The sequence below is a fragment of the Brachyistius frenatus genome, unplaced genomic scaffold, assembly GCF_029030835.1.
Source record: "Brachyistius frenatus isolate BFR_SWC_R1_liver_20210118 unplaced genomic scaffold, ASM2903083v1 Contig_27, whole genome shotgun sequence".
Lineage (NCBI taxonomy): Eukaryota > Metazoa > Chordata > Actinopteri > Embiotocidae > Brachyistius > Brachyistius frenatus.
The window spans coordinates 3,986,543-4,012,110 of NW_027210626.1; the positions used below are offsets into that span (position 1 = coordinate 3,986,543).

At 40.1% G+C, this 25,568-nt stretch overlaps 1 protein-coding gene across 16 annotated transcripts in view; it reads left to right on the plus strand.

Annotated features, from left to right (window-relative positions):
* The first annotated feature begins 705 nt into the window (after positions 1 to 705).
* stxbp5l (syntaxin binding protein 5L) overlaps positions 706 to 25,568 on the plus strand; it is a 129,763-nt gene continuing 104,900 nt past the window's right edge. For all 16 annotated transcript variants that reach the window (XM_069698669.1, XM_069698670.1, XM_069698677.1 and 13 more), the window contains exons 1-2: positions 706 to 1,611; positions 19,755 to 19,852. In XM_069698669.1, coding sequence (XP_069554770.1) covers positions 1,441 to 1,611; positions 19,755 to 19,852 — 269 coding nt within the window. In that variant the 5' untranslated portion in view covers positions 706 to 1,440. The remainder of the gene's footprint in view (positions 1,612 to 19,754; positions 19,853 to 25,568) is intronic.

Sequence of the window (25,568 nt, forward strand, 5' to 3'; positions counted from 1 at the left end):
ATTAAAATACAGGAAAGGCATTTTTGAAATAGCGTGATGCAGGTTCTGCATCTTATTTTGTTTTTTTGTTTAAATGAACATTTGTCTCCTATTCATGGAGACTTCCGAGGGAACAGGCAGGAAAATAACAGATGCAAACGGAGACAGTTAACAAAAACCACAACACAGTGCAAATAAAATGCTTCAACCATCCAAAACGTGCAGCTTAAATATGTCCAGTGCTTGATTCTCCCCTCAGACCTCGCTTTTGTTTGTATTGCATTGTCTCTTGTAGGGAAATGAAACATGAATGGATTTCTGTTTTATGTTAAGGTGAATTACTCCCTTATTGTCGTGTTTCTTTTCCTTCCTCATTCTGTTTCTCTGATTTAGAGCTTTGTACCCAATCAGTGATGAGAGGGCGGGAGGAGAGGCAGAGAGAGAGAGAGAGAGAGAGAGAGAGAGAGAGAGAGAGAGAGAGAGAGAGAGAGAAGTGGGTAGGGGGCGGGGCGGGGCGCGGAGCTGGCTGGTTAAGGTTTTCCAGCACCACGGACAGCTCCCGTCTCCTGTCTCTGGACTGCATGGAAGCAACGCAGAAACGCAGCTGGATGATATTAAAAAAAAAAAAAAACGACTCACATCGATCCATAGATTATCCCCGAGTTCACACCGCGAGCGCACAGCACCCCCCCCCCCCACACACACACACCCCACCACCACCCTCCACCACCACCCCCCACCCCCCTCTCCTTCTTCTCGATGGTTAAGTTGTATCGTCTCGTGGCCTGACTGAGGAGTCCGACCTCGTTTAACTGCATTGCCTCTGCGTCTTCTGTCTGTTGACTGCCAGTTCTCTTCCTGTTACTGGCAACCACAGTGTTTTGAGAGTGTTTTTTTTTTTTTTTTTTTTTTCCGGGGAGGCGGGGGGAGGAGTGGACTGACCTACCTGAAGTTTTTTTTTTCTTCTTCTTATCTGTCCACTTCTGTCTGACATGTTTGTGTAAACATCGCTGCTCCGATTATGTTGAGGTGTGGGATTTTCCTCCGAGCTCGGGAGTGGATGTTACTTTAGGACGCAGACGGAGGATGAAGTTGAGTAGTTTCACCAGCACTGATATGAGATAGGCGACCTGCATCTGCAACGTTGGCGGAAATCCTCCGATCAGAGTGGATCAGACGCATACATTTTATGTGGGCAGCAGCCAGAGAGCAGGATGAGATGCCTCTGTGACTTTTTAAATTGCACCTAAGAGAGAGGGGTGTCTTTTTTTTTTTTTTTTTTTTCTTTTTTCTTTTTTTTTTACCCCACTACTGGCTTCGGGACACGACGTTTTTTTTTTTTTTTTTTCTTGAGCTCCCTCAACGAGTTGGGATCTTTGCATCGAAGTGGATACTGGGAGAACAAAGAAAGTCTTCTTCCTCTCTTCCCTTAACCTATAAACATACAAAGAGCGATACAAAATGAAGAAGTTTCGGAAGGTGTTGGACGGCTTGACCACCTCATCTCCGGGAGGGACTGGTATGGGATCTCCATCGTGCGGCAGCGCGGCCGGGACTCCCACCGCGGCGCAAACTCCCAAGGAAATCGACATCCAAGAGACGCTAGTATCGGAAAACTTTCAGCTGTGTAAGGTGGGTGAATGGAGAGATCTATGTAGTTGCAGGCCTGCAACATCCGACAAAGGGGAGTGAGGTCCACAGTGCCCCGTCAGTAACAGCATGTAACACCTTGGACTCTTGTTTCCCTCATTGGTTTTTATATATCTATAATGGTGCTTTTTGACCGAATGGTGTCTGCAGGGACTTAGCCATTAGTGATGTGAAACGGGGTCGTAAAAGTTGAATCTGTTGTGAGTTCAGCTGTTGTGCCTGATCTGGGGTGTTCTCTGTGTTGAAAGTTCAGCACCGCGGGCAGCTCCTCGTTTCCAATTGAGGGGTGGACATTTTTTTTTTTTTTTTTTAAAACAGCAGAAGGACATTCAGAGTTTCCACCGACAAAAGCTCCTGTTCATACCAGCGTCAGTGGTTCTTTTATGTATGGACCTTAACCGCATTTAATTGTGGTTATTCCATTAGTCACCCATTCTCCAAGGCTTTGCCCCCGCGGACCTGCCCGCACAGCTGGCATATGCGTGAGTGTGCTACAGTTTTGGGTCCTCTCCAGCTCCCATCAGTGGGCTATGTGCAGTACATCTACAGTGCATGCGCCCCGTCACCAGCATGTTGTATGGGCTGCAGTTGCTCGCACACATGCGCTCCAAACTGTTCAAGCGTCAAGTCAATGAATGACAGCATCCCGGTTGCATTAGCGAGCAGGCACGAATGGTGTAGGAGCGATGACATAACTGGTGTCCCTCCCTTGCATAAAAAAAAAGTGCACATCAAGCCAGCGAAGGGACCCTGCAGTACTGTCCTAGCTGATGCGCTTTTCACTGGGAAGGAGGGAGAGAACAAGGGAGGTGGGGGTATTTATAGCTTCTCCTGCCGTCCATTGCAGCCCATTTTCTGGATGCATTTTGGAGCTGACTACAGCGATTATTCCTCACCCTTAAAGAAACGGTGGAGGGGGGGGGGGTACATTTTGGATATGGCAGTGAATAATTCATTGAGAGCCCAGGAGAAACGGGGTTGTTTCGCCGCTGCTGCTGTATTATTATTGGGCAGAGTAACACCGGTGGGGGGTGGGTTTGGGAGGTTGTTGGAGACTGAGGGAGAGAGGTTGATTCACAAGCTGGAAAGGATGCTGCAGAGCACCCTATAACAGGCAGGAGAAATTGCTAGAAAAGAACAGCATGATTGCCTGGTCCCATGCAGGAAGCTGCTCCCTCCTCCAGTGAGTGCCTCAATGCATGGTTGGATTGACTGAACTTCTCATGAGAGAGACGTCAATGTACAAATATACCCCCATCTCACTACTACCACCACAATCATCTGTGTTGTTAATTCAAGACTGTGCAGGTTGAATGTGTTTATGTGTGCTTGTGTTTGAAAGGGAGTGAGAGATGGAGGGAGGTGGAGGAAGCTGCACCAATTATGTCTATCAATTAATTAAGTGAAGACAGGGTTCCAGGTGGAATGGAGAGGTTGTATGTATCACTGGTCCATTATATTATCACATAATGGACCAATCATATGCAAATCATCCTTGTGTATCGGTATATTTCTGGCCTTAATATCCATGACAACAATATTTTCCTCAGATAGAGCTTTAAAAAACACGGCAAACACATTTGAAAGTGAAACTTGAATTAAGTCCGGTGTTTTGTTGGACGAGAATGAGTGTGCAAAAAAAGCTTCCTTGTTATTGTCTGTCATTTAACAGGGATTCTGCTTTCTCATGTTGTTGTGGGCAGTGTCTGATGTAGATGTGCAAACAATGACAGACTGTACCATGCGATGATTAAAAATATGTCTACCCTGACCTTTTTTCCTCATTCAATTTATAGCTAGAACATATGAGCACATGTATTAATAGCCTATATACAGCAGAAACAGGTTTATTTCCATGCTAGAGTTTTATGGAATCCAATGTTAAAATAAACAAAGAAAATCAATGTGTTTCATCGTTTGGATTAACATGAGAATGTAAGTTTCCTGAATGTAAACCAAACACACGGCCTTCAAATTTGTATTGGAAAATAGAAAAACATTTCTTATCTCAAATAAACACAGCAGAGCTGAGGTACATTCCAGTCATCTAAATTTACCGTTTCCATTCACTGCCCCACATATTTTTAGACAGGAGCTACACTTTCTGATGGGGATATAATTCTGTGAGTTGGTGCAGCATGTGTGGGAGCATTTGGCTAACTTCTCGAAGTTAGTCATGACTTTTGTCCTCACTGTGCAGTGTGGGAAGATGCAACAAATCAGTTTTTATTATGCAGCGTTTTTATGTGTTTACAGTTTGGCCGAGAAGGTGCTGTTGAGTGATTTTACTCGAGGTGCTGAAAGAAGGGTTCGGTGAAATCTCGCCCATATCGACGAGTCAAAGAGGGAAATGAGAGGTGCGCAGGTGGCCTGGAGTTTAATTGAATCTATAGACTGATTGATTTTGGTTAAGGGCAAAATGAGTTAATTTGGTGTTGGAGGTGGAAAGTGAAAGAGCAAGAGTGGGACACACTGAACTGAATTGCATTGTGCTGAGTGGTTGCTGAATTGACTAAAGTGGATGATACATTTTACTTTAAAAGAAGCCACAAGATCCTTTGTAACCAAAACATTAACCGCCTCACCAACCTTGTTATTGCTTTTGTTTCATAGTATACATAAACTCGTATTGATTTGTGTGATGAAAAAAAATATAATTACACTAAATTGATGCACCACTTATTATGTCCTTGATGTGAAGATAATAGGAGGGCAGGAGGTTAGGAGGTGGTTTAAGCCAAGCAGGCTTTATATTCACTGGCAGTCTTTATCTCGTAAAATGATTTACAGAATACAGAATAAAAAAAAAAAAAAAATCAACGAATACATTTCACAATTTGGGACACAAATACTTTTACCATAACAGAACATAATGCTCTGTGTTAGCTTAAATCACTATAAGAAATATAAAAAGTTGCTCAGTACAAAACTCTTTTGACACATTTGACACAATGGCAAATCATCGATGGGAAACAGAACATTTAAAACAGAAAATTCCCTTTGGCTAAAACTACGGTGCAGCGGTAAAGTGCTTTCCTTTGATTTTTCAAGAGCACAGGGTTGACACAAACTTGTGGACTCTGTTTCAAGCCTGCAAACTGGGTCAAAAACAGCAAGATGTCAATGGCAGTTATGTCTGTAAAGATTTGATGGTGAGAGGTCCGACAAAGTTACCAGGCTTGTTCAAGCTGACAGGAAGGCTGCAAATATGCAAACAGAAGTTCAGGGGAAAAGTTTTATGCACTATGGTATAAATAAAAAACCCTCAAGTGTTGAGGTGACCTACTTCAAAGAAGGCCACATTGGGCTAAAAAAGAGAAGAACAAGCTACAAGGGGACGAGAGCCAGAACTGGATGACTACATGGTACAAAAAAACAACAACCCGTAACCAACTTGGATTAACAGGGATCCGTTCTGTCTTGTGCAAGCATAACAAGCTGCTGCTGGTGACCTAATGACGTAGAGTGTTGGCTTGACATGCCTCACAACAGAGGCCTCATTTTAGGGCCGTGCACACTGTATGTAAACATGGTTGCTCACCAGATGCATCCCTTCATGCCCCGTCTCATCTCAGTCTGCTTCCAGGAACAATCACTTCACTTTACTTGTCCTGCACAATCCCCAGATGTCAAACTAGCCGAGCGCTTTTGGAAAGAGATAGAGCATGACGTTAGGATCATAATTGCCTTTTTGAACACTCTGCAGAAACCTAAAGACCTGGAGTTACTTGAATCTAAGCTTTGGATAATTCAGGAGTAAATTAGTTGTAGAGGGAACAAACAAAATAATATATTTAGGGCTGACAATTTTTGTTTTTCTGGGTGTCTGTGGAAGTATTCTTTTAAAGGGAGTTGCTCAGTATTTTTTACTTTGTGATTGATGTTCACTACATGGTTGTTGTTTTTTTTTACTCGAAACATGATATTATGTCATTTCCGTTTCCACTATTGTGGCCAAAAAGATGTGTCGCAATCCCAGTCTTCCATGATACAGAGTCAGCATGTTATAAAAATGCCGCATACAGCTTGTATATCTAAAAATAGAAGCTCTTAGCAGTTTGGAAATCACTAATATGCTAATTGGTAACGCCATTGTGTCTTATAATATTGTCTTTTGCATTCTGTGAAGTCTTTACCTCAACTGACTTCATACATATTCATTGTGTCACTTCCACTCTACCCCTTCACATCTCTAAAGTGGAGTATTAAATAGGGAATTTTAAATGTGATGGTTTTCATAGTCATTAAATCCTAGTTGTCGCAATGACGACTAGAACTGTAACCCTTTTAATTTTAATGTCTGGAAATACTTTTAGTCACAGAAGTGTGTGTAAAATATCTTATTCTGACAGATAATCTCAAAATTGATTGAATCTCTGCTTTGTGACTGTAGAGTCAGTTCTGGCATGCTTTCACAATCTATGACTGGATCACTGTCATCAGACACTATCAAACTTGGGGCAGCAAAATCAGAACAGTCTGGGCAAATCAGCTGTTATTTTATGAACGCCACATGGCTGCTCCAATTCTTACAAAAGTATGAAAGCTACAAAAGATCTGTTGGACTGGTTTTGGTGGAACATTTGCCTGTCGTGAGGCAAGCCAGGGCATTAAAATTGCTACATCCCTGCAAAAGACAGTAAATATTCCAACAGGCTTATTGCATGATTCAAATCTTCCTCAAAACTTGCCTTTGTTAGCCTGTGTGGTTGCTAGCTCTGCGGTTGTTATTGTTGTTTCCTATTGCAAGGGGGATTTTAAAAACGATAACACACAGATAGCAGAAAAGGAGGAAAATGTTGATTGAAAATAGTGAGGGTGAATCAGTGGCAGTTTTATATCAACATTCTGCATCCCATGAGTCGGACTTGTAGAAAAGTAATTGCTGGTTGATGCTGATCACAGGCAACATTTTTTTTTTTTTTAATGAGCATTTATAAACTGCATTGCGTCACCCGGAGGTGGTTGGGTTGGATGTTGGGTGTACAAAGCATTTGACTTTCATGCCAAACTTTAGAATCCACATATGCAGTCTGTGATTAGTTTGAAGAAACAAAAGCAGGTTAATTAAGGTCAGGAATAGATCATTGTCTACTCTTTGTGCCACAAGTAAATGCAAGTGTTTTTTGTGTCCAATTAGACTGTGATCTTCCCCTAACCCTGACAAAGTGCTGTGAGGGCTTTAACACAGCCATAAAAAAGTTGAATAATTCTGAAATCACTGCAAGTAGATATTATACTAAAAGATCGTCAACGATATTGTCAACGTATTTGCGATAATAGTGTCCTCATTATCTTGATACAAAATGTAATCTGGTCGTAACTAAGTTTCTTTCTAAATGTTGTGTCTATGTATTGTTTCAATTATCATTTCTGCTAGAAAAAGTTAAAGCAAATAAATGTATACGATCACTTCTACATACAAGCATGATGTTTTTGAAAGAGATATTCTGTAATGTCAAAGTAGGATATCTTGTACACTCAAACATCCACCCAGATAAGAGGTATGAGGTACTCTAATACTATAACAAGATGATAATACGTTTTCCTTTGCTGCTCAGAGAGTAAAACCATTATTTGTATAATATACACAAGTATTGTTTAACTGGTCTCATGTCTGCAGTTAAATATTTGTGTCTGACCTCTATTAGGTTTTGAGTTCTTTAATATCGTTTAATCTAGAGCTTGTTAAAAGGTGCACTACTGGGACATCTTGACCCCATTCACGTTTACAATTTCATTTAATAACTCATGAATCTAAAACGGGGATGTATGATTACCCATTACACCAGCACAAACATCCTCTCTAATGTCCATTTGGATAACAAGAGATAACTAATTTTATAGAAGAATTTAGTTGCTTTGTGCTGCAAGACAGAAATCTGCCATAGGGCCGTAATTTTTTACTTTTAGTTTTGCCAGGCAGTTTTGTTTGTACACAATTATCTAAACTTTTGAAAGGATAGGGTCAAAGTTGAGATATTGCTGGTCCCCAAAGGATAAAGCCCTGTGACTTTGGTGATCACCTGACATTTTTTAGTTGTGCCAATAGATCAAAGTTTAAACTTATCATGTAGAAATTGTCACCCCTGTGATCTCTGACTTGTGCTCTAGTGCCACAAAGATGTTAATATGTAAAAAAAAAAATTTAAACTTTATATTCACATTTATGTGAATGAATTGTATTGGTATTTTCCCTTCATCATAATGTCAACATATAGTACTTTGGTAAATAACCTTGCCATCAGCCTCAGCCATCTTTATATATACTGCTAATTAGCAAATGTTAGTATGCCAGCATGCTCAGCTAAGATCCTACATGCTACGTCAGGATTTTAGTATTCTCATTGAGCATGTTAGCTTGGCAGGTGTATTTTTTGACTGGGAATTGATTTGTTTGACCAATTCAATCGAACCTGCAATCAATGTTTCCTCAAAATGTTAGCTTGTTAGCTTGTCTTGTTGTTTAAAGCTCTTAATGTATCTGCCTGAAGAAGGTGCTAATTATCTAACCAACATGAGCATACATGATTCAGGATTCCACAAAACAGTGCATTGATTAATGCACTTGTTAATGTTGCATTGACGTATACTGTTCACACATTTGCAACACAGTTTCATGCAGAAAGTAAATGCTGAAATCATCTGCAGCACGTTCATGTTGTAACCGTTAGTAAAAATGGTTTTAATGCAGAATTTCAGAAGAAAACGTTTTTGTTAAACTCGTGTTTGATGTTCAGAGGTTAGATGTTTGGGCCCTCCCTCGCTTCCCTCTGTCTCCTGCCTCTGACAGCGTAATACGTGGTCTTGTAAAGATGACATCACCTCACTCCCCTCAGCAGCGACCCCGCAAGCTCTCCATGGGTGTGATGACTCAGTGGGTTGAGTTCCAGCTAGTCTCACATTACCATGTGTCGGCTGCCTGTCAGAAGCCACAGTGTGGGATCAATTAAGGAGGAGTTGATGTCAGGCTGAGAGGAGAAGATTGGGTGGGGTGATAGGTGGAAGAGATTCTCACTAAACTCTAAATAAGTGCAGCATACAATGTTTAAGAAGTATCGTGCGTGCGGTTTGCGGTATGCACAAATCGCACAAGTACTTTTTGAAAAAGCATGATCTTACTTTTTTCCTGTAAATTATATGAACCTTGTGAAAGAAATGACATGAACAGATAACAGTAGTATGACTGAGTGACATGAGTGCAAAATGAAAGAGATTCTGAATGGCTCAAAAGCAGCGCTCACTGAGATAGATGGAGGAATTAGTTCATGTCTGTATGAATACATGAACTCTTGTATCATATTTTACATTTTGTCTGTTTGTGACAGTGTGTGTTGGAGAGAGCCAAAGAGAAATAGCTTCCGCTTGATTTTGTGTGGGCTCTCAAAATGCTTTGTCCATTCGGTGACAGCAGACTGCCTGCCTCACCTCATGCTGTGCATATATAATCAAGTGAGCTTTTCAAACAGCCCTTCATTTCACTCAGCTTTCCATTATTCTACTCTCACGTGGAATAATCCCTGGTTCTCCCTCTTCTGTGTGACTCGTGGTTCCAATTGAGAAAAAAATTCTACTTTGATATACTAGTAATTTATTTTTATTTTTACAATTCTTCTATTCAACCAGGGCTGTTGGCTGTGTAAACCATCCTCACCTTTCCTGAAAGGCCACTTCCACAATGCATGTTTTGTGTTTGTTTTTCACATTATATTTGCTTACGTTTCCATGGCTACATCATTGTTCAAGTCTGAGGAAAAGAGAGATGGTGGAAGTCAATCATCTTAAAACTGCCGTTGACCCGCTGAATACATTTAGTCTTGACAGTTTATAAAAAGGCAATAACTGCTTATTAATGGCAGACGTGTTCTGCAAATTCTCTTCATGAGTAAAACACACAGCCGAGAAACAATGTCCAACTGTCTGCTGTTGTTCCTGCAGCCTTTAACTTCTGTGTGGCTAATTGCAGAAAACCATCAGTAATGTCCATTTTCGTGTTCATTGCCCTTTCTTTACACTTTGCTGTCAGGGAAAATAGAAGCAAAGCAATATCATTGCAATATTTCAATGTGCGGAGACTGCTGAGTTCAAACTTAATCATGAAAGTCAAGGCACTAAGAACTGAAGTGCTGCAAAGCTTTAAACTAACATGAGGTTTGTTCCTCGCCTTTGAGTGGGTAGTGTCTCCCTCCGCTCTTAAGAGCTATACTCTCAAGCACCTGATAAACCTCACCTACTTGATGTTTCTGTTGAAGTTTCTGAAAAGGAAATGTGGACACCAGGGATTATAACTGACATAGAATATAAATTTGTGGCGTGCAAGCGGGATCACTAACCACGTTAGTCAAAATCTATGAATTTAATGGATTTTAAAAATTCATAAATATAGGAATTGCTGCTCTTCAGACGATACAGCAAATTAGAATGTCATGAAACGTACTTAAAAGCAACACATTTGTATCTTGACAACCAATCATGTGTGAATGTATATCCTCCTCAGTGATCATTAGAGTGCAGAGTGACATGTTGCATTGTAGCATCGTGGGTAGTAACACGTGACAACTTTGTCCTCTCCTACTGTTTACATTGAGCCTAAGGCATGGTGCTGATGCCATGACTGATTCACTGACATGCCTGCTGCTGTGGTTCAAAGATTAAACCAGATATACACTATGTCCACGCATGGCTGCTTTATTCTGACCTCGCGGCTGCATGAAAGCACAAAATGAAGCCCCAGACTACAATCACAACAATCAGATGCTCCAAACACACATAAACACATGAGGTTGGTTTGCACTTGTATGTATGTAGTTGTAGCTGTAAGGCCCCACGCTTCCATCATTGGAGATAAGGGGTCAAATGAGAAGAATGGCATCAAACGCTGCCAGATAAAAAAAAAAAAAGTGACTGCATTGTGTGTGTAGCTTACTGAAATAGTGAAGTATTTCTTTGTTGGTAAGGTAATGCAATTTTAGATTATATAGCTCTTTGCAAAATCAGGGTTACAAAGTTAAAAACATTATACTTTAATGATAAAGCACTTGTATAAATAATACAACACAAGCAGGGGAACAAAGAAAGAAAAAATGTTGCAAAGAAATCAATCTTAAATAGGTTCTTAGAAGAGATTAAAAACACTCTGCAGTTTGCTGGCCTGACCCGCACAGGGAGATAGTCTCCCACACAATCCAGGAGCCGAGATAGAAAACATTTGGTTACCACAAGTCTTTACAATGTGTCTACATGCATCTGTGTTGTTGTGTACATAATGATGCCTCCAAACAAATCCTACAGTACTTTAGACATAATCTAAATGCATGAATGTACACAGATATGGGAAAACATGCATAAATACATACATACATACAAAGATATTTGACTCTTCCCCACCCTCTCTGGCCCACACAGTGTAGTCTGAAGCTCTAATACGAATGAGCCCACTACAGTCAGCAGAGAGGAAAGCTTATCCAGGCTCATGCATTTGTTTTCATACATCCCAGCTCTCACACTGTATTGTCACCCTTTTCACATTTGTGGGCTGCTCCGTGTGTGTGTGTGTGTGTGTGTGTGCGTGCGTGCGTGCGTGTGTGCGTGCGTGCGTGCGTGCGTGCGTGCGTGCGTGTGTGTGTGTGTGTGTGTATTCATGTGCCATAGAGGAAGTGCTTATTAGATCAGCCTCAGTCTCAGTGATGAACAAAAGTCCCTTCATTGTTTTGCTTTCAGCATGATACTAAATCATACACCGAAAAACCTTGCATCTTTTTATTCATGACAAAAGACACCGGGGAAAGGATAGGCTTAAATATCAAAAGCTGAACGCACTTGTCTGCTCCTGCATTTGTCACAGTGTTTTTACCTTTACGCTCAGAATTTTCTGCCGCGCAATCATTCCCACAGTGATTCAGATCACCTCAGTGAGACAGTAGGGATGTTTTTCTTCCTCCTGTTAATGAAGTGAGTTCGTGTAGCCGGCACACTATTACTTTGAATCTTCTGGTATAGTGGTCCTCACTGCTGTAAAAATAGTATGTCTCCAGGTAAACAGGCTATGTATTTCCCATTATGTCTTGTCTGCTGAGGATTTTCTTTTAGATTAAAAAGGTGTTTAGAACAATACAAATGCCATTTAGGTTCCGTTACTATAGCAAGGAAACTACATGTACGTGCTCAATGCTGCTATATGTTCCAAGAGCCAGGAAAACGCTATTCAAACAACAGTTATATTAGACCTAAATGTTTAAAAGTGTAACCAAATGAATGCATTTAAAAGACAAATTGCTTTGAATCTTTTTTTTTTTTTTTTTTTTTTTTACTTGTACATATTGGGCATATTATATGTGTGCAGACTTGACATGTTCCCATTTAAAGACAAAAAAAAAAAAGAAAAATATCTTGGACTCTAGGAAGAGCGGATGGTATGTATCTTGACCAATCAATAAGCATTAACCCTTGGTTAGAAAACAAAGACAAACGTGTGCCTGACAAGAAATGCACGAGATCGTGCCGTGTTTTGTAACCACTGTATTCTTCAGCACTTATTTCCCACACTCAGAAATCCCTGCTGTCCTCTTCCACTCCTCCTCCCAAACGTCTTCTCCCCTATCCACGTTCAGTTATGCCTCTTCTTTTCCTTTTTTTTTTCATTTTGGGCAGCTACCGACGAGATCAAAGGAATTTTAGAGCAACCTCAAAATATCTCCCTTCAAACCCTGGTAGGGGAAGCCACGTGTAGCTCAGTTTGTTTGATGGGCTCACTGACTCTGTAAAGTCAAGTAAATTAGAATGGATGATTGTGACAGGAATTCTCTACTTTTCTCTGCACTTCTGTCTCATCCTGACGTTTCGCCAGAGGGGACAGCTGCTAAAAACACCTGGATGATGCAGGTGAACAATTTGTATGCGTGAAGGCAACACATAACACACACAAAGACAAACTGTATGTGTAATGACTTCATACAGAAATGCAAGAGGACACAAGCTTTGCATGCCTAAAAAACAAACAAACCCTAGTTCTACTTTTATGTTATGTTTCTCATTTCTAATACCTCTAAATATTCTCATTTCAATAACACTATCCACCGACCATTTTTTATTGATCAAATTGAAATCCAAAAATGATGTTTGTCTATTCACTTAAAGTGATTTACTTTTACTATAATATAGTACAAGTATTTTATAGTGAAGATTAGTTTTTTTTTTACTGTTATTTGTTATTCATTTTATAAATGTTATTTTTTATAACTATAACATGTACATTTGTTCATACTGTGTACATGCTGCTGTGACGACAAAATTTCCCCATTGTGGGATTAATAAAGTCTAATCTGTCTATCTATCTATGAATAAAATGGTAACAAGAAGCGGTGCATAAATTACCTAATGCTCCATGTGTTATCTTTGAGTTCACCAAGGAAAAAGTAATCCCTTTTCTAATGAAAAAAAAAGTGATGTTTCTTTTTCTTTTTTTTTTTTTTTTTATAACAACAACTGACCAGACAGCGGAAATACTGTATATAGTTACAGCCACGAGCTTAATAACAACAACAACAGGTGTCCCAACTGCTGTACGCCAAAAGCACCAGATGTACGAGACAGGCTGACCTGTGCAAAGAAATTTAAAGTGACCGCTCCCATTTCACTAACATATACATGTGATCCAGTGACATTGATTTTAGATGAGGTGGAATTTCAGAAAAATAACCTTAAACCACCATTTAATGTCTTAACGATCAAATAACCGCAAAAAATATTTACAGGCCAACATCGTGGCAGCGTAGGTGCTGTGGTAATTAGTTTACAATATAATGATCGTCATTACGATTCAGTTTGTTGCACCTTTATTTATCCCTGCAAGGGCATTTGCATAGAAACAAAGAAATATAAATAAAGATCCTGTCATCACAGACCTGAAAGTATCGTAAGCTATAAGCCATTAGTCATTAGCCATTAGCCCAAACAGCATGTAATTGATAATAAACAACCTAATAAACAGAAATACATTACAAGCAATATCCTCATTAGCTAATCTGTGCCTTGTGAAGCTAATTTAAGATGATGATAAAATAATGTTGAGATTTCACAAGAAAAGTACACAATCCTAGCGGTGACCTCCTACGTGCAGTCAATTTCCCTCCATCATTTCCATTTCCCTTTGCTTTCCTCGGCTATCTTCACACATACTACTCTCACTATGTATTATTCACCACTTGTCAGTGCTCTTGCTTCAAACTGCACATCACAAGTGGCCTTTTCATCCGTTCCTCCATTTGTTCTTGGTGTGCGCGCAATGCTTCCGTTGTGATTTTGTTGTTGTGTAGATAAATGCATCCAAGCACCATCAAGGTCAGGCCGCGGAGTCTGCTCGGTGCATTACTTATGTACCATTGTCTAAGATCCTCAGTGGTGTTGCCATATGTCATACTGAAGGAACAAATAGGGAATCTGTTAACAAGTTGGGCCAGTTGTAACTGACTACCTGTTTTAGTAATTATTTCATCTTACATGTCATCTTACCTGATTTGAGTGCAGCTTCAGTTTTCTTTGCTGTGATTATGGTGTGGAAACTCTGTTTGCTTTTAGGTTTGCATACTACTCTGAACTTCAGACTAATCAGTGACCAGTGGGAGTGGTTTGGTGGGATTAGGTTGAATTTGAATGTTTTTTTTTATTAATGTAGTTGTAGTGGTGGTAGAGTTTTGGCCTCAGCACATATCAATACCGATTGTTTAAAGGCTGCTCCAAACATTTCAAAATGAACCCAGGGTCTATGTCCCGTATGAAGCAGCAACTCAAAAAGATTCCCTATGGAGCAAGTCCAGACATATACACCCCTATTTCTAACAAAAGGTGGGACGCTGTGTAAAATGTAAATACAAACAGAAAACAACAATTTGGAAATCATGCAAACCCATATTTGATTGCAAATAGACCAAAGACAACATGTTCAATGTTGAAATTGAGAAATTGTATTGTTTCTGAAAAAATATATGCTCATTTTGCCAGCAATTGATTTGTAAATTTGTACATTTGTACATTCACGCAGAAACATTTGGGTCAGGTAACATCAGGCTTATTTATAGTTGTTGACATGCCTAAGAAAGTGGCAGTTATTTGACAATACTAAAGCAACATCTTTCAACGTCTAGTTAGCTAATGGAACAGTCATCCATCTAATGCATGCGTCTACTTGTAGGCTCTCAGGATCGGGAGCAGCGTACTGGTTACTAATGGCTTCAGGAGGGGGTGAAGGGGGAGGAAGGGTCATTGTTGTTGTTGTTTTTATGTCTTTACACCGCGCTTTCAAAAGGTCATTTGTTGTGTATGTACCTATGCTCTGTGTCTTCAGTAAGACTATGTTTTTAAATGGTTTATGTTGCCACAGAAAATATCATAGTCGTAATTTTCTCAGGGCTTTGCTTGTCTTGTTGGTCACTGTTACACAGTGAGGATTGTTTGGTCTAACAAACACAGTTGCGCCATGGCTCACAGAAGGAACTTTAATCCCCACCTGTTTGCTTTTCATCAAGTCAATTATAAAATGTATGCCAATTAGATGATATAAGACAACGTAGAATTGATGATGGTTGTCATTTGAAGAGTCAAAAACAAGGTCAGTTTTGGCTTCAAACATAAAGCCTGCTATTGCTTTCACATGTAGATGAGGAAAATCTAAAGCCATTTCACTGTGTTGATGCAAAGCTGGAGATATAGCTGCTCAATTCACAATTGGCTGGCAGTGGTAGACATGGTGCTGCTTGCTATTTATAGAACCAGGGGTCTAGACCAGCTCTGCAGCTGAATGCTGTGTGAAGAGAGAGGCTGGTGGGTGGCATGAGGTGGTATTAGTCTTTTGGGGGGGGAGGGGTAACTGTGTGGGGTTAGCTGATTGAACGTCAAGCTTGTGTGCATAAAGGTTGTGTTTGAGTGCACAACAGAGAACGTGAAAGGAGGAGGAGGTGGATGGAGAGTGGAGTTGATGTAATGCAGCCTTTGGCAGCCATAGCGTAGGTCTTTCGCAGCAGGTCAACAGTTACTGCACTGCTGACTGCATTTTGAAATGTACTTCTTGGCAGCATGAATATACACGTAGTAGTAATTCTTCTGTGCTTGTTTTCCCTTGCTCATTTTTTCTCGGTCTGTTTTTGAGTGGAGACTGCATTTTCTTATATTTCTGAACAGTTAACCTTCCTTAGGTAGCTGTATGACTGTAGATAGATAAATGACAGAAAGACAGACAGACAGACAGACAGATAGACAGGAAGACATATAGATAGACTAAATGTACATAGATGGACTGAATGTACAAATACACACAGAAAGAGGGAGAAAATGGCTTTATGGATTTGGCCTTCAAGTATGTATAAGCAGCTGAGATTCACCAGAGCAAATGTGTTTCTCATCCACTTCTTGGCTCTCTTGTACATGTATTGGATGGGCGGGTGGGATCCCGTATCCCAGCAACTGTGCACCAGAGTCAAGCTAGTCTAGGGAGAGAATCTAAGGGGGACTAGTGGCAACACCTGGAGGATGAATGTGTAAATGTTTGTGTTTGGCCTCTGTGTGTGTGTCCATGTCCTTGACATTTGTAGGATTCTGTATGCGAATGTGTCGGCACGACCGACGCTTTTCTCTTTTTGGAGTGTCAGAACTTTTTGATGATCTTTAGATCAGAGCTGCAGTCATGGTGGTGTTTTTGACTGTCAGTTTGAAATGGCATTGTCGGTATCATCTGCAGCTCTCTGCTGCCAAAGGCTGAAACATTTACAATGTGACAACTCGTATAAATGCTTGACCTTTATCTTTGTCCTCTTCAATAAATGGGGGTCAGAGGAAAGGCAAGTAGTTCTTAGTGACAGGGTGAAGGCCTGCATCCATTCTGCAAACATTTTCCTCTCTACTTTTGAGGCCCTTTAGATGCAGCCACTTCTGGAATCAGATTCAACCCCATTAACTCAACCCCAACCTCTTTAATGCAGGAACACATTAAATAGTGGAGGAAAATTACAGTCTCAGAGCCATTACATTAAAAAAAAAAAAACTTGAGTTGAGATAACGTGAACATTTTTTGTTTTTATAATAATAATTCTGAGGAGATAGAAGAAGGAATCTTATGTGTAACATGTTGTTTTGGGCCATTTAGTTGCGTTCTTAGTTAATTTTTTCTACTTCAAAAAGCAGTGTGAAAAAATTGTGCTATAACAGAAATAAAAAAATTCGCAATCCTAAACACTATAAAGAAATAAACAGCAGATTCCAAGATTTGTCATACATGTTTTTGCTACTTAATTTGGAATAAAACAGGTGACAACATAATTTCAAATATAATCTGACTGGAGGATGCTATCATTTGCTGTGTACTGTGTGACTTCAAAACTGTGGAATTTGGTATTTTTTAAAACATAATTTACATGCAATGAAATCAAAGTCTTTTTCAAACTGCTGGTAGATTCAATTAATTTGTTGTTTTTTTTTATCTAAAGGGTTATTACCACTCCATTTGTATGCAAGGAACTTAAAGGCCCAAATGTAGCGTTGGCACCCTGCTGTGTTTGAATCAGTTTCGTAACAGAAATATGTGCATCTGAAGGTCAGGTAGTCTTAATTGGTATTCTACAGCTGTACACACACACACACACACACACACACACACACACACACACACACACACACACACACACACACACACACACACACACACACACACACACACACACACACACACACACACACACACACACACACACACACACACACACACACACACACACACACACACACACACACACACACACACACACACACACACACACACACACACACACACACACACACACACACACACACACACACACACACACACACACACACACACACACACACACACACACGCACACACGCACGCATTGCAAATAGATTCCCACGGAAGCTCTTGTTTACTGCATATGAAGGGGAAATATGTGCAGAGCATGTACACATGCAGACAAACAGATGTAGACTCTGGTTTGTCTCTGTGTTGTTTCTCATTATTTTCCGTGGAGTGTGATCACTGCAGACTGATTTCATTCTCTCCGTGTTTGATTATTTTATAACCATCTCATTCATCCACAGACTTTCATATTATCTTTGGAAATTCATGCGTCTGCAGCATTAATGAAAGCACAAAAGCAGTGTTACAACAATTTAGGCACCCAAACAAAGGTACTTGTGATGAGGTGTGTGCGTGTTTGTGGTTTCAGAGATGGAGATTTATTATTTAGTGAGTTTTGTTCAGAATTTTACAGATGAAATATCCTTTCAAACATCTGTTGGCCTGCTCTGCCAAATAATGTTGTTGTTTTTTTTTTAAGGTCAGTGGCTTTCATTATCAATTATGCTGAGGAGATTTTGTGAATGCAAGTTTACATGATGAACTGTTACTTCCAGTAGTAAATGGCATTTCCAGGAAAGGCCTTGACACATCCAGATGATTAGGCCTCTGCTCAGGTGGACGGTGAGGAATTTGGACGTGTCTGAAATCACTCACTTGTTTTCCCATTTACTATTCCTCATATTATGGACACTCAGTGTTTACTCTATAGGGAGCAGAAAACAGAGATCTCAGACTCTCATGGATTATACTGTACATGCTTTAGACGGTTCTTTCCTCATTCTGGAAATGTTTGGTGGCGTGATATGGTACATTAATTACACACTTACATTAAATGTTGCATAGTAAATATAGTGACTTGAAACCAACAATTATTTATTGATAAGTTTATGGGCCAATTATTTGCTTAATTAAACATTTAATCTGTAAAATGTAAAAGAAATACATGTTGTTTTTTTTACTCACAATTCCTGAGAGCTCACAATGAGTTAGTCCTGAGTTTGTGGATGTATTTAGAATAATCACACATGTGTGCAGTAAAGCCTTACATGCACAACAAAGCTGAGAGGAGACGATTGGACCCTATACAAAGTGAGAAGAGGTCTGTCAGCCAAAGTAAAGTGAAGTGACGTGTTTGTATGGCATGGGTATGGTGGAACTTGAAGCAAGGCTGACCTGGAATAATTTAGCAAAACACGTTTTTTTTTTTTTTTTTTTTTTTTCATTCTCATTTTAGGATGGAAAAAAGATGAGTAAACAGTGAAAAATATCTTATTTTAGTGATGATGTTTTGCAAATGCATGGCCTGTAATAGTGCTCCCATGAGCAGTCATCAGCGGGTTTTTTTTTAGCGTTAACTATAATATGATTTTTTTTTTTTTAATTGTTTTCATTCCTATCTGTATTATTGTTACTGTCTTGTAGTCTCATACTGCAGTTTTCTGGTAAAACAGTGATATTGTTTGAATGTTTTTAGTCAACAGCAGTGATGTCCATGTCTTTACATACACTCCTCCTCCCCCCTGAGCAGATTACTGTAAGAGAGGCACTGCTGGGAAATTTAACATGACCAAGGGCAGACAGCTGCAGTGCATGCGGTGCTTCTTTGAGTGGGAGTGGGAGAGACAGGGCGGTTTTGCCTTGTCAGGCTTGGCGACATGACTGTTGAGGGTTGTTCAATTTTTTTTAGTTCTAGAATCTCATTGCTGCATGAATATAAATTGCAGTTCTATTCTAATTATTGTAAAGTCTCCTTGTTTTGATGAGTATTGACCTTGTAAAGAGTTTTTGAAATTTAATAAGCGTTCAGATACGTCTTGTTTTGTATTCATAGATGTTAAAATTATTTACATATTCAAGCAATAGTAAAAATTCTGTTTACAAGATACTGTATGGATGCATGTATGTATGTATGTGTCGTTTACGTTTATATTTTTTTGTTATAGTATCAGTATTGGACAAGAATAGTGTTAAACAAGTTATCACTTTGGCTCAGCTAGAAGTTACAGGTTTAAAAAGTAAACACACACAAATGTCACAAGAAAAATGTTTTCTCTCATCTAAAAAGCTTTGTTTTTGCCAGCCTCAGTTCATAAACCGTAAAGTGGAAGTCATACAAATATTTGTTGTCCTTCACAAAAAAGTATTCTGACAAAATGCTTGTTCACAATGAAAAGTAAAATCATTTAGCAGTTTATCATTAAGTCTAGGAATGGTCTTGTTTATTTAAAACATAATCTTTGTTGTCGTTTTTTTCTTGCAGACGGTGCGTCATGGTTTCCCCTACCAGCCCACTGCTTTGGCCTTTGACCCCGTGCAGAAGATTCTGGCCATTGGCTCACGATCAGGCGGCATACGAATGTATCCTTTACCTCACATTCACTTCCTTCCTCTGTCTTCCTCCTCAACCTCTAGTCTGGGGACACAGTAGAAACCAATATGTAGATCAATACAGATGAATATATTCACTATAAATTAATTACCTAGCCTTTGTTGTTCTTCATTATTAAACTAAACAATGAACCATAATCGATCACAGTTACCATAAAGTTAGCGCTTGCATTATGTGGCACTTTTTTGTTTGTTGATAATTTAAGTTGAACGAGGACTGTTGGGTATAAACTAGAGTTAATTTGCATAAGCACACCTAACTGTGGTATATTTCAAAACAAATGCACTTGCAAATTGCATTGCATAAAGTAGATACAAATAGTATCAAGAAGTTCACAGATAGTGTATCTATTACCACAGAAAACAATGGCTATACTTCTATACTGTGTCTCCTGGCAGGGTTCCTCCAACCGTCCCCCTCCTCCCCTAATTCTCATTCCTCTTTCCACCCTGTCATTTCATGTTGCTTGGTTGTCATGTCGCAGGCTCAGAACTGTCCACCCAACAGCCCACGCCCTGGGTCGCCCCGTCGCAGGGATGGGAGAGAACGTGCGAGTGCAACCCCAGGTAGGAGATTGCACCCTCATAAATACCCAGGCTTCCCAGTATCCCTTTGGGGAGCCCACAACAGAGGAAGGGAACAATTATTGATGCTGCGGGAGGCCACGCGGCCGGTGCCGCTGGGTTAATACATGAAAAGTGAAAGTGATGTCTGTTCTGAAAGATACAGAAAGAAGTGACAGTGACAGAAGGAGATGCGACATTGTTTGAATATATGAAAAAGAGGGAAAGAGACTGAGGCTTGAAATTGGAGGCTGAATGTTGAGAAGGGTAAAGGTGTGCAGCGGTGCTGGATTACACGGGAAATAGCTGGTGAAAAGTGATTACATGATCAGCTCAACCAACTGTAGATATAAGCTGCTTCTTCCTTTTTCTTAATCTGTCCCTTTTCTTTGTATCCTATACCGGACTGTAAAGCGAGGCTGTGATCTCAGTTGGATGGAAGCCCTTGAGTGACTTAGCATTTGTATTGACATGCTGCACACACCTTCCTCTTCTCCCATGTGGCCTGTCACCGACTCGCTAACTCTCTCTCTCTCTCTCTCAATTGCACTGTCTCACACACACACACACACACACACACACACACACACACACACACACACACACACACACACACACACACACACACACACACACACACACACACACACACACACACACACACACCTCTCTATTTTGCTGTTTCTCATTCTGCCTCGCCCTCCATCGCCTTCTGTCTGAAGGACCTTTTTTCCCCTCCTTATTTTGACTTTTATTTATTCAATTCACCTTTCCTCCGTCCTTCACAGCCCATCTCAATGTTCTTCCCTTTTCTTCCAGTGCTTTAAACATCCGCCTGTCGTCCTCTGTAACAGTCTCTCTTTGTTGTTTTCCTCTGTTGTTTGCCTCTGTTGCTTTTCTAATGTGATTCTCCTTTTCGTGTTCCTTCATTTGTCGCTGTATTAGTGCTGTATACAGCAGTGACCTTACAGCAATTCCTCATCTTTCGTTTCTAGTCAAGTGGTACAATAGGAAGTCCTGCCTTTTGCTTTTATTTTGCTTTGACATCATGTTAGTTCTGCACAAACAACCTACCCAGTATATCTCACAGTTTCACACGATTTTCATTCTTTGAACCCAGTCTCTCTTGGGTTGAGCAGCGTGTAAATACAAACAATTCAAAGGTAGCACCCTGTCTCTGTCTCTGGTGTTTGTCTGCTGTTACTGGCCTGATACCTTAGGCACTCCTTCCACTATTGCACATCATTATTTGGTAGAACTACATATTGTTGTTCCTGTTAAAAACATTTGTTTTGATCTTTGGGGACTTGAAGTTAAAGAAACCGATGGCACTACTGATTGACTCTGTGGGATCGTGGTTTTGTGGGCTGTCTGTGGGAGAAAGATGTTTCTAGTGTGTGGTGTGTTGACATGTTTCGCTGAGAGAATGTATGCGTGTACAATATGTACAGTATATCTGCGTGCTTCAGTAGCCAGAAGATTGATCAATATATCCATGAGTTTCCATGGAATCTGCAAAGTTACATCATCTTACTTTACAGTGTTTTCTTTTTTATGTGCATAATCAGCTCGATACTTGTTCCAGTTCAGCTCTTATTCTGGAACTGTTGTTTATCAGTGAATACACATTTTCTGAAGCAGTGATTTGTCTAGTGCAGTGAGCTGTAGTCAGCTACTCTCAGATCTACCGGAGAACCTATCAGAACCACATCTATATTTTTAGGCTACAGTTTTGCTTCTCAAGCAGACATCTGAAGTATAACATTTCACCCTTCTTTCATGATAACATCAACCACTGAATTCTGTTGTTATTCCAAGGCCTTAAAAGCAGGAGTGTTGTGCTATTTGTTGAAATACTGGAGCGCTTGTGACAAGTGCACACACATGTAAAAATGTTCCTACAGTGGCACATTTACATATAATAGTCAATAACGTATATTTCCATCACTTGGTTATATGGTAAACCATATAATAATGGTATTTTTTAATTACGCCTCAAAAGCGTTATTGTCCAATTTCAGTCAATGTGTCTTCATGCAAATGTTTCAAAATAAAACCCTTGTTAAGAAACAGATACAGGAGGTGTCGAATTTGTATTGTCAGAGTGTCGTTCCGGTGTGCACTGACAGCACTGCACATATGCTTAAAAGTGAAACATTGAGTTAATGTTTTGTCTGAAGTAAGGGTTTAGTTTAGTTAGTTAGGATATTACAGGACATAATCTGACCACACATTGAGTGCATCTACTTTTAAGAACAGGTCATGCCTTTTATCATCTAATCTTACATTTTGCTTTCATACTATTACTTTATTCTGGTTTAATTGAGTGCTGCTGTATTTTCTGTTTGTGGACCAAAACAAATCATCAAGTCGGTTCGCATTCGCATGAGGTGGCTGTTTTGTCCAGGTGTGCTTTTTTTACTCTGGTTCATCTGAGAATAGAGCTGGCAAGTTTGGCGAAAGTGGTGCAGATATTTCAGCTGACTCAAGAGTTGCTTAAATCTTTGCTGCTCTACCTGCAGTGGCAGAAAAAATAAGCAGGAAAAAGAGGGAGGAAATTAAGCAGGTAGAGACACATATAGAGCTACAGGGAGAGAGAGAGAGAGAGAGAAAGGTAGCATTAGAGAATTGAGAAGAGGGAAGACAACAGGCCTCCAGACTCTCACATGGGGTTTTGCATCTTTGGCAACTTTTTCACCCCTGATGAGTTTGCATCCATGTATACTGTGATTTGTTTTGGACAGCATTAATCATGCTTGTCAGTCTTTATGTCACATATATAACATGAATCGCTGAGTCAGTCACAGTCGGACTGGTCCTGCTTTGGTGAATAGTGCATAGCAACGATGTCATCAGGGCTGGTGCAGTGGGTTGGCAACAAGGCTCTCTGCAGTGGGCTCATAGGACACTCCTCCCTCTGCCTGGGGCGAGACTACCAACATATGCTGAGATTTGGTTTACTGAGAACAAATAGAATAGAGAAGGTGCTTGACAAGTGTGTATGTCTCTGTGTCTGTGCATTCATGTGTGTCTTTGTCTATTTCTGTGCCCAAACCCGCATCTGCTTGCTGAGCGTGCAGCGTGCTGTCTGCCTGTGTCAGTATTGTACACACGTGTGTGTGCACTTGTCTCTTATCAGTGTGTGTGTGTGTGTGTGTGTGTGTGTGTGTGCGTGTGTGTGTGTGTGTGTGTGTGTGTGTGTGTGTGTGTGTGTGTGTGTGTGTGTGTGTGTGTGTGTGTGTGTGTGTGTGTGTGTGTGTGTGTGCGCGTGCTGTGAAAGTGGTTGTAGTTTCAATAAAGGGTTCTGGTAATAGAATTGCCCAGAGTCAGATAGACAGTCACTTCTCATAAAAGTCAATCAGATCAGAGAACAGGAAAACCCAAATGAGATGAGATGCAGAGATAGAAATGGAAAAGAAAGGTTGGAGGGAGGAAGAGGACAGACGGAGGGCTCTTATTGATATCAACAAATAGGACAGTTAACATTGATCCATACGTCACTTTAATACCAATACTGTAAATCATTGCCATTTTCTTTTTGAGGTGTTCTGTCTGGTTTGGTGACAATTCAATATTATTGTTAAAGGAGGCCTGGTATGCTCATTCTAAGTTTTTATTCATTATTTTTATTCTTGGACTCTACTAGAGAAGCTCTGCATGACTCATAGTTAAAAAAAAAAGATGATTTTATTTTGGCTCTTTGTCCAAGGGAGGTGTGCTTTGTCAGCCCTTTGTCTGAAACAAGCAGTTTTAGATCCTGTCTCTTTAAGGCACCCTCCCTTAAAGTCCGCTTTCTTCTGATTGGCCAACATCCAAGAAGCCTCCTGATGGTCAGGAGCCAGAGCTTGTGAACTATGCCTTGTCTTGCAGGTGTTGAAAAGAAAACTCTGACTCTAATGAGATCTCTGGTTCTTGACTGCAAACGGCAACTTCTAATATCCATCTGTACGGGATGTGCTAGACTGTAGTTTGACAGATTTTTGGCTTAGAATATCTTCACTTTAAAGATAGAAATGAACAGAGTGTATGAATAATCTGATTCCCGAGCAATTATTTTTAATGGGATTACTTTTACTTATGTTCTTCCATCCATTATCTATATCCACTTTATTCTGAACAGCGTCACGGGGGGGGGGGGGTTTGAAGTCTATCCCAGCTGACTTTATGTTTAATAATAATTGGAAATGTTGGACACGTTTAATATTAACAGCCAACATTTTAACATCATGTACATGACAGGAAATTAGGAAAAACATAAGAGGACTCCATTAACCTGCTTTTAGGGGCATTGTATGTGGTCATATGATCGTAACTAAGATTTAGTGATTTAGGTATGTTTTTCTTATTGTAAGAATTATCAATGTAATGTGTAACAGATGCACATCTTTTTGCATCAGTTCAATTGCGTTTATTATTAAAAACATTGTCACGATATACACAGAAAAATGTGTATGTCTACATATACAGTCAGCTGCAACTTTATGAGGTAAAATTATCTAAAAGTGTCACTTTATAACCTGCATTAAGGTTGGCTATATTGCAGTACAGTTGCATGACATTTTTCTGCACGAGAAGTACCTAATAAATTTACTACTGTGTGTAAGTACTGTACACTGCTGATCCAGATTTGTCATGACTCTGGATGTGCTATCAACACCGAGTAAATCAATTGCCTTGACTAAAGCTGATATTGCATGTCCTCCTCTGTCATCTCAAGGAACTGCCAAGACTTTTGGCCCGCCAGAAATTTGTTGATAGTGCTGAGTCAAAGATAAGATAGTTAAGATAAGTTAGGCAGCTTTGACAACAGTCCTCTGTCTATTAACGGGGGGAAAAAAAGGGGTGCAGCTTTAGTTTTTTTTTTTTTTTTTTTTTTTGGGGGGGGGGGTTAACCTCTCATCAGCTGCCACATGTTGTTCAGTGATCAGCAGCAAGCGATTACTAAACCTAACTTGGCCAATGGAGTGAGAGTAGGCAATGGTAGGAGGTCACTCTTTGAAAATATACAGCGACTGTTACAGTCTGTCATTAATCACACAGCCGCACAGTGTGTGTGAGTGAGTGAGCGAGTGAGAGTGAGAGAGAAAGAGAGTGAGTGAGAGAGAGAGGACAGCTTTGCGGC